Source organism: Sorghum bicolor, chromosome 9 (assembly GCF_000003195.3).
Source record: "Sorghum bicolor cultivar BTx623 chromosome 9, Sorghum_bicolor_NCBIv3, whole genome shotgun sequence".
NCBI classification, from domain to species: Eukaryota; Viridiplantae; Streptophyta; class Magnoliopsida; order Poales; family Poaceae; genus Sorghum; species Sorghum bicolor.
The window spans coordinates 6,687,076-6,696,826 of NC_012878.2; the positions used below are offsets into that span (position 1 = coordinate 6,687,076).

General features: G+C 40.7%; 2 protein-coding genes across 3 annotated transcripts; one reads left to right on the forward strand and one right to left on the reverse strand.

Annotated features, from left to right (window-relative positions):
* On the forward strand, positions 3,298–7,676 carry LOC8080951 (adenine nucleotide transporter BT1, chloroplastic/mitochondrial). 2 transcript variants are annotated; one of them, XM_021447898.1, is made up of 4 exons: positions 3,298–3,448; positions 3,553–4,476; positions 6,616–6,777; positions 6,890–7,676. In XM_021447898.1, exons 2-4 carry the CDS (start codon positions 3,853–3,855, stop codon positions 7,361–7,363), a joined length of 1,260 nt encoding a protein of 419 aa, XP_021303573.1. In that variant the 5' UTR covers positions 3,298–3,448; positions 3,553–3,852; the 3' UTR covers positions 7,364–7,676. The 2 variants fall into 2 exon arrangements, with proteins under 2 accessions (XP_021303573.1, XP_002439370.1); XM_002439325.2 differs by having other exon boundaries at positions 3,337–3,497; positions 3,767–4,476.
* Positions 7,778–9,360, reverse strand: LOC8080952 (uncharacterized protein At2g34160). The gene is made up of 5 exons (XM_002440648.2): positions 9,057–9,360; positions 8,873–8,921; positions 8,426–8,488; positions 8,226–8,290; positions 7,778–8,138 (listed from the first exon to the last, which is right to left on the reverse strand). The coding sequence occupies exons 1-5, from the start codon at positions 9,186–9,188 to the stop codon at positions 8,043–8,045; spliced, it is 405 nt and encodes a 134-aa protein (XP_002440693.1). The 5' UTR covers positions 9,189–9,360; the 3' UTR covers positions 7,778–8,042.

Here is a 9,751-nt window from a genome sequence, read left to right on the forward strand (position 1 = left end):
GTTGTGGGCGTCCGTGGATCGAGTCCGAAGACCGAAGGGCAAGGGCAGTGCGGTCCATCGGAACTCTTATGAAGCTACAACGTCATTCTTTGCGAAACTAGGAAGAAAGTCTAGAACGTCATTTAATCCGGATATGGAGGGAGTACCTGTCTAAAATTGTATTAAGATGTATGTTTATACATTTCTCAATACAAATTTAATAAATACAAATTTAATAAATGAGAGAGTAAGAACATGTGGCGTTAAGGACATAAAAAACTTTAGCCATCAGCAGTCCAACGGTTTGTCAATGTTGGGAAGCACTGGCCCATCCAGGGTCTAGCGAGTAGCGACCTTGGCCCTCCGCCCGGGTTCATCGCTATGGGACCCCCACTAGATTTAATAAGTATGCAGCCCATGTATAAAGGGGATTAATCTACTCAGCTATATAGTCTACTAAGGTTTTGTTTAGTTCACCCAAAAAACAAAAAATTTTCAAAATTTCTCGTCACATTGAATCTTGTGGCACATACATAGAGGATTAAATATAGATAAAAACAAAAACTAATTGCACAGTTTACTTGTAAATCGCGAGACGGATCTTTTAAGCCTAGTTACTCCATGATTGGACAATGTTTGTCAAATAAAAACGAAAATGCTACAGTGTCAAAATTAAAAAAACTTTTTAGATCTAAACAAAGCCTAAAGAGCCCAGGCTCTCAAAAAACACCAGGTCCGCTAAGTAAAGCAAACATGGATTAAGTGCTTAACAATATACTACTCTCTTCCTTAGAATCATAAGTCATTTTGACCTTTTTATATACACAACTTTTTATTATATATTTAAAATATTCTATACTCCATCTGATCCTGAAAAGATGGATTCATGGAATCTATTTTTAAGTTTGACTAACTTTATAAAAAAAGAACATCAATATTTATGATATAAAATAAGCATTTTATGAAAGTATATTCTATGGTAAATCTAATTGTCTTAATTTGGTACCATTAATCTTAGAGTTTTTTTTTAAAGTTTGGTCAAAGTTTAAAAATTTTGACTTAAGAAAACTCTAGGAATCTATCCTTCAGGGACACATGGAGTATCTATCTAGAAAAGTCAAAACGATCTATAATTTAGGATAAATAGTGCTACCTTTGTTACAAACTGTAATATTTTGATTCTTTGGATAGATAATTTATAATATGCAAGTAGATATGTTGTACAATTTTGAATGGAGGAATATTTGAGAGTTTGCGAATTCTAGAGCGTTTGATCGGTAACAGGTAGGCATTCGGCTCAATGTTGGAACTACATCTTGCCAATCTATACAAAATTTAAACATGATTATGGCATTTTAAGCATACTTGTGACAAAAAAAAGTGTGCAAAAAATGTAGCATAAGGCCTTGTTTAGTTCGTGGGTGAAAAGTTTTTGGGTGTCACATTGAATATTTCACGGAATATCAGAAAAGAGTATTTGAATACTAATTAGAAAACTAATTATATAACTCACGTGGAAACCACGAGATAAATTTAGTAAGGCTAATTAATCTGTTATTAGCACATCTGTGTTACTATAGTAATTATGGTTAATTATAAACTAATTAGACTTAAAAGATTCGTCTTGCGGTTTTCATATAAACTGTATAATTAGTTATTTTTATCTATATTTAATGCTTCTGTGCATGTGTCCAAATATCCAATGGAACGAGATAAAAAGTTTATGGATGCAAACTAAATCGGGCCTAAACTTAGGGTCGTTTATAAATTTCAGTATTTCACTCTGGATTATATCTACACTTCGTATTCTTATTGGCCCACTCACCTACCACGGTACCACCTGAAAAAAAAATATTGTGTTCTTTCCTATTTTACGGGGCTACGTCGCTCGATAGTCGAGTCCCTCCATATAACATCATCATCACCATCGCTCAAGATCCCAGCAAAGATATACAGTTAGGCCTTATTTACTTTCCTTGCGAATTTTTTTTAAGTTACTATAGCACTTTCATTTATATATGATAGTTATTATTCAATTATAGACTAAATTAGCTTAAAACATTCGTTTCATAGATTACAGACAAATTGTGTAATTATTTATTTTTTTATCTATATTTACATGATTTAGAGCATCTCCAAGAGATTAGCTAAATCATTTTCTAAAGATAAATTTAGCTACTATTGAAGGAAAAATATTTCTAGCAGACTCTATAAATGACTCTTCAAATTTAGTAGCTATCCACCCACATTATTCGCTCTCTATTTTTTGATAGCTTACCTCATTAGCCATCCTTTACAGAATCTGTTGGAGTATTCTAATATTTTTTTTTGTCAAATCTATTTTAAAGAATAGCTAAATCAGTAAATTTGACTAATATTTTTGGCTAGTCTCTTAGAGATGCTATTAAGATTCAATTTAACAGATAATCTTAAAAACAATTGGCTAGAGGAACTAAAACAAGGCCTTTCATATAAAAATACCAGCCCCTCTTCTGAGTTTAAAACTAAAAGCATTTTTCTTTACAGTAGCATTGCTGTTCTTGACTTTTTGGCCTTGGCCTTGTTTAGTTCCGAAAAGTGAAAAGTTTTCGGTACTGTAGCACTTTCGTTTGTTTATGATAAATATTATCCAATTATGGATTAACTAGGATCAAAACATTCGTCTTGTGATTTACAGCTAAACTGTGTAATTAGTTTTTGTTTTCGTCTATATTTAATATTTCATGCATATACCGCAAGATTCGATGTGACGGAGAATCTTGAAAACTTTTTGGGCCTTGTTTAGTTCACCCCGAAATCCAAAAAGTTTTCAAGATTCTCCGTCACATCGAATCTTGCGGCATATGCATGAAGCATTAAATATAGACGAAAATAAAAAATAATTACACAGTTTGTCTGTAAATCACGAGACGAATCTTTTGATCCTAATTAGTTCATGATTGGACAATATTTGTCAAATAAAAACGAAAGTGCTACAGTAGCGAAATCCGAAATTTTTTTGAAACTAAACAAGGCCTTGGTTTCTAGGGTGAACTAAACAAGGCCCTTGTTTAGTTCCTAAAAATTTTGCAAAATTTTTCAGATTTCTCGTCACATCGAATCTTTAGACGTATGTATAGAGTATTAAATATAGACAAAAATAAAAAATAATTACACAGTTTGATAGGAATTGACGAGATGAATCTTTTGAGCCTAGTTAGCCCACGATTGGACAATATTTGTCAAATACAAACGAAAGTGCTACAGTGTCGATTTCTCGAAAAATTTTGAAACTAAACAAGAGCAGTATGGAGCACAGAATAGTACTACCCCTAGTACACTAGTCACTGCTCAAGAAAAAAAAAGCAACAAAAGTGCGTCGTGGTGGTGCTGCCGGTTTTGACTGCCTACCTGACCCGCCACTCCCGCATTCCTTCTCCTCTCAGGCGGTGGTGGCGGCGGCGGCGGCAGCCAAGAAACGCAAGGCGAGGTAAACCAGGAGGAAGAGGAGTGGTGGATTCCCAATCTTTATATAGAGGGTAATAATCCCCGACCCAAGTTTCTTTAATTCCTTTCCCTTTCCTCTGGTTGCAGATTGATTCTTTACCAACTGTATCGCCATTCATTCCTGCTCATTGGGCGTGGGGTTCCAACCTAGAAATCGGTCCTTTTCCGCGCTACTAGTGGGCAGTGGATTCGGATGGGAGCCGCTGAAAAATAGCACCTTTTTCTGCCCCAAGATGCCTGTTTCCGCTTCTTTTCCACGCCACACCTTTTGAATCCATTGCCGTCACCTCCACTTTTGCAGCACTAGTTGTTTCTCCGCCTGTGCTTTGGAGTTTGGAGGGGGCAGAGAACACTATCCTGTCGATTCAGGAAAACAGGCCGAGCCTAATGGGCAGGAAGAGCGGCGGCGGCGGCGGTGGCGCGCGATTGCAATGCGCCGAGGCCAAACCGGCGGCGGATTGGAGCTGCTGCTTCCTGGCCCTGCCACCGGCAGCGGCAGCGGCAGCACCGTCCTGTGCGGATGGCGATGGTGGTTTCAACCTCTCCTGGAACCTCCACCAGTCCTTCCACCCGCCGGCCGGCCTCTTCGCCAGCATGGGCCAGCAGGTTGGGGTTGGCTTCCCGGGGGCTTCGTCTAGGTCCCCGTCGCCGGAGACACCACGGGACCCGTACATGAAGTACGTCTCGCCGCCGGAGGTTGTTGAGACACCTCTGCCGGGGGAAGGTGTGGTGGGGTTGAAGGACAAGGGGCAGAAGAAGAAAGTCGTGAAGCTCAAGATTAAGGTTGGGAATCATCACCTCAAGAGGCTCATCAGTGGGGCAATCGCAGGCACTGTGTCAAGAACTGCTGTTGCACCTTTGGAGACGATCAGGACGCATCTGATGGTTGGGAGTAATGGGAATTCGACAACGGAGGTGTTCCAGTCTATCATGAAGCATGAGGGATGGACTGGCTTGTTCCGTGGTAACTTTGTTAATGTCATCCGGGTAGCCCCAAGCAAGGCAATCGAGGTAAACGGCTGATCCATGGTCACAAAATTCCTCATCTGTTATTTTTTACTGTGCTTTCTTTGCAATGTATTTACAGTAGGCACAATTATTCATCACCATAATTTGGAAATCAAACCCTTGGCTACATATTTGTTTTTGAGAATATATACTACCACCTTGCAAATAAACTGAACCTTTCGTTGGTGGTTATATCTAGTGTTAATTTGTTGCAATATTTCCTCATCGGCAGTGCTACGAAATGCTTTGAGTTTTCTATCCTTGGGGCACATATCTATAGAACAATATGCTCAAGTTGGTCATCCAAAGCACAACGAACTTGCTTGCTTTTGCCAATGTTTGGATCTTAAGCCCCATCCACAGGAGAAGCTCACACTGAGAGTTCTATCTCTTTTTTTTATAATAAAAAAGAGTGTCCTCTGTTTTAAGAAAGTAGTAATAAGTTTGTTACATCATCCATGCTGGGGTGCCATCTTACAAGCAAAAGCACAAAAAAGTCCAACAAAGCGCCATGCTGCTATTGCAATAATTCAAATTTCATCTGAAATGCTTCTAAGCACTGGGGAGTAGTTGCTAAGCCAGCTTACAACACGGATCAGTGAGCGGATTGCTTGGCTAGAAGAGGATGGCCAAACCAACGTTGTTGTCCTCTTTGTCATAGCACGGATGAATCAGCTGTTCATTTGCTTGCACATTTCAATACAGCCAACGAGTTTGGTCTGCAGTAAGCACTTGGACCGAGGATCAGTTCCCTGACTCTTCAGGCTGGGCTTCCTTTGAATCTGTGTCCATTTGGTGGCATGCAGTTGGAAAGGCTGGGCATGCCTATTAAAGCCATCTGGGCATTGACAATCCTGGTGGCTTGGGAGCTCTGGAAGGAACGCAATGCTAGGATTTTTCAACGATGCCATTCCGCTTCGGAAAGCCTAGTTGTGAAAATCGAGGAAGTGAGGACCTGGTGCCTTGCAGGAGCCAAGAGGCTCAAGGAGATTTTACCTCGAGAGAGTCCTCTAGCGGAGCTCTTGGACTTTTTGTTTTTTCCTCATTTTTGAAACTTCTATTTTGTGTTTAAACTTACTCTTCTTCTCTATTAATATATGCCAGGCAGAACTCCTGCCAGCCGTTTCAAAAAAAAAAAGGCAGCTCACAACACTTACAGTTTTCTCATAACCTCGACCTATCAAGAAAAGTCTATCTTTTTGTTATTGGCTTATCTTAGTGGAACTCTTACAGTTAAGTACTTGTAACCAGAGTTAATGCAGATATTTTTTTCCTTGTTTCTCCGCAGCTAGGTCATATAGGTTATTGGGCTAATCTTGCACCATAGAGATCAATCACTATAGGATATTGCTGAGTGTCTGCGTGATCTGGTAAATTACTGGCTTCATAGAGCTGTTGAATGCACAAATTCAAGGAATTTGAACACTTAAATAATTACTGTTTCTTTGCTCAAGATAGAAGAGCTAGCTTCTTGTAACCCTATTAGTCTTTCGGGAAATTTAAAACTCAGAATTACTTGTTGGAAGAAATTAAGGTTTGGACCTTCAATCTTGAGTTGGCAATGATCTGTACCTTTATCCCTTATTGGATATTAGAAGATTGTAAGATTGGATGGATTGCTGGCTTAGTATTGAACTGCAAATCAGCAGTACACAATTCCAAGACTCTCTCAGCAGTATTGGACGGGCTTATGCCGCATTTTTTCTAGTTACATTTAGTACCTGCACATCTTGGATAGGCTTAATGGCTCCATGCATAGATATCATTAGATGCATTGTGATTCTAGTAATAATTTAGTCACGTAAATGGCGATATATTAATGATGCTTATGGCATGGACATGTATATTTAAACAGCACCAAATATCTGAGGCCTTGTTTAGTTCCCTATAAATTGTGTAGAATTTTTCAGATTTTCCGTCACATCGAATCTTGCGGCACATGCATGGAGCATTAAATATAGATTAAAACAATACCTAATTGCACAGTTTACCTGTAATTTGTGAGACGGATCTTTTGAGCCTAGTTAATCCATGATTGGACAATATTTGTCAAATACAAACGAAAATGCTACAGTGTCCGTTTTGCAAAATTTTTTGCAACTAAACAAGGCCTGATTGATTGTTTTGACTTCTTTTTTGCAGCTTTTTGCCTTTGATACAGCTAATAAATTCTTGACCCCCAAATCTGGGGAGGAGCGGAAGATCCCAGTCCCTCCTTCACTAGTGGCTGGAGCATTTGCAGGTGTTAGCTCAACACTGTGTACATACCCTCTGGAATTGATTAAGACACGGTTAACTATACAGGTTAGTGCTAACCACAAGGCATATACCTTCCCTAAATCTAATGGAACGAGTGGACCTTCATACTAAAGTGCGAAACATGAGAGGCTGTAATGGTTGCTCTCTAATTCTGCAGAGAGGTGTGTATGACAACTTCCTTGACGCATTTGTCAAAATCGTCCGTGATGAAGGGCCTACTGAACTCTACCGAGGCTTAACCCCAAGTCTGATTGGAGTGGTGCCATATGCTGCAACCAACTACTTCGCTTATGACACCCTGAAGAAGGTGTACAAGAAGGTGTTCAAGACAAATGAGATTGGCAACATTCCAACACTGCTCATCGGGTCTACTGCAGGAGCTATCTCAAGCACAGCGACATTCCCTCTTGAGGTCGCACGGAAGCACATGCAAGTTGGAGCTGTCGGTGGCAAGAAGGTTTACAAGAACATGCTTCATGCCCTCCTGAGCATTCTTGAGGATGAAGGGGTTGGGGGCCTGTATAGAGGGTTGGGGCCAAGCTGCATGAAGTTGATGCCTGCTGCTGGGATTTCGTTTATGTGCTATGAGGCTTGCAAGAAGATTCTGATCGAAGAAGAAGAGAATGAGTGAATTGTGTGCGGCGGATGCATTACCTCATTAGAGCTCAGTTTTGCGACATCCTGACAGCAGGCAGCTTTCATTTCTTTGAATCGAGTGGTGCTGGAGCTGTTTGAAGCTCAAGACTCAGGTTACTGCTGCAGTCAGCAGAAGTTCTTAACCTGCTTTTGCATTTAGTTTGATCTGATAAATTCACTTCTTTTTCCCAGATTTACTTTTCGGTACCACTTATGTTGAAAACATGCCTTTCGAAACTCATTACTGGGATGTATGAAAACATTCAGATGACATAGGCAATCATAATTCACAAGTGGTGAAGCTGCAACTGATCTGTGTTCTGTATGCACCTGTATGAGTGCATAAAGTTTCCCTTGACTGCTGTTTCTATGTCTTATGTCAGCACTGTATAAAACAGTCGTACATCTGTTGGTCTATGATGTCACAACAGTGAACATTACATTAATCATTAACGCCACCAAAATAGAGAAAAAAAACATTGCACATTAGACACTACTCAGTTAACAAATGGGATAAATCAAATGTATGTTCTAAGAACGCCGCACTCAACAAGTGAACAGAAAACACCTAAACATATTCCATCTGTATGCATCAGCATCACCCAATTTAACCAGAGCTGACAGAGGAGAGGAAAAGGTAGAAAAGGAATAGCCATAACAAGTCCCTAAACTTTCTAGGTTTGTTCCTCGCCATCTCCTGCGTTTGCATCTCCAACATTGGCCGCCATCAATTCCTCAAACTTATCAGTCTTTCCCAGCACTATCTCAATCTGCAGGTATGTCTCGGGGTCAATATTTCCCGACACAAAAAAGAGTGGCACACATGAAGATAAATGTGTGTAAATCTGATTTCTAACCTTAGCCTTTTGGATTGGTCGGGCTTTCGTTTCGTCAATGATTTCAACCGTGGATGTTCTAATCTCTGCAATGTTAAAGGGGTAAATAAGATGAGTTCAGAGCATACCCCAACAGGGGCTGCAGATTAACAGTGCCATATTGAGATTATCACAATGTAAACTACATGCATGTTCGATGATGATGAAAGGCAAGTTCTTACTCTTCTCGACAGCAAGACCATTGTTCTTCAGTATCTCTGCAATGGTTACAACCGTTGATATGGCTGCAAGCAAATTAGACAAGGCTCTGTTAGGTGCTAAATTTATTCAGAAACAGAATTCTAGGTCAACTACTGAAAAAAAAAGATAGCGTAAACTCCAGGCTCTCATTATTTAGAAAGGATACACGAAACTTTTTCCAATGCTTATGAACATGGAACAGGGGATGAAGATGGCATGAGTATGTTGATCAACATGTCTACACTAATATGATAGTACATACATTGGCGGATTGGCCAACAATTTTGTCGTCCTCAGCTAAAACTTACAACAACAATAACAGGAGTTTGAACAGACATTGCGACCAGAGACAAAATTGTGTAAGATCTGCTTTGTGAAATTAAATAAAAAGATGAAAGAGAGAGGATAAGAACAAGAAGGGGACGCACCCAGCCCGAGCGCGGAAAGCTCGACGTCGCCGTGCTGCTGCATGTACTTCTGCACAATACGCAAGACAACGAGAATTAAGCACCAGCAGCCGGTTGTCTCACCAGCCAAGAAAAGCTAGCACCGCCATTGCAGACAGATAGGCGCAAGAAGTCAGAGCTGATCGATGGATCGACGGACCAATACCTTAGCGAGATTGACGTAGAAGAATAGCGGCTTCTTGGAGCTGGACACCTGAATCCGGTTCCCGCCGACGGCCTGCTGCTGCTGCTGCTGCGCGTCTCCGCCCGCCTGCGCCGCCATGTCTCCTCCGGACATGTCCAAGCCGATGACGAATTGACCGATCAATGAGAGGGTTTGATCTTGTCGTCGCGGGATTGGATTGCGTTCTTGGTTGGCGAGGCGAGGTGGTGGCGGTTGGTATTAATGGCGGCCTCGGATCAGAGGAAGCGAGCTGGATCGGGACGGGACTCCGGAGCGGGTCAGACGAGGAGGACATCGACACCGAGTCCGTTCCGTCCCGTTTCAGGCCCGGTTGCAGGCATCCGAGTGGGCTTTGGTGGGCCTCCACTGGCCGCGGCAGGGATCCCGGGTCCATAACACGAACTGGCCTGTGGGCTGAAACAACACCAACGTTACATGCCAATGCAGGTTTCAACTAAATCCGATTTTCTCCTGCTCAAAAAAAAAAAAAAAACTAAATCCGATTTTCTAAATTGATTTGTGTATGTATGTATGTATGTGCTAGCAAATATGCCCGTGTATTGCAATGGGAGAAAAACATCAAATGACTATAGAAAATGATGACATAATGTTATATATCTATTTATATTTATCTTTTTTATAAAATTTAAACTCTATAATTTATTTTATTGATAACC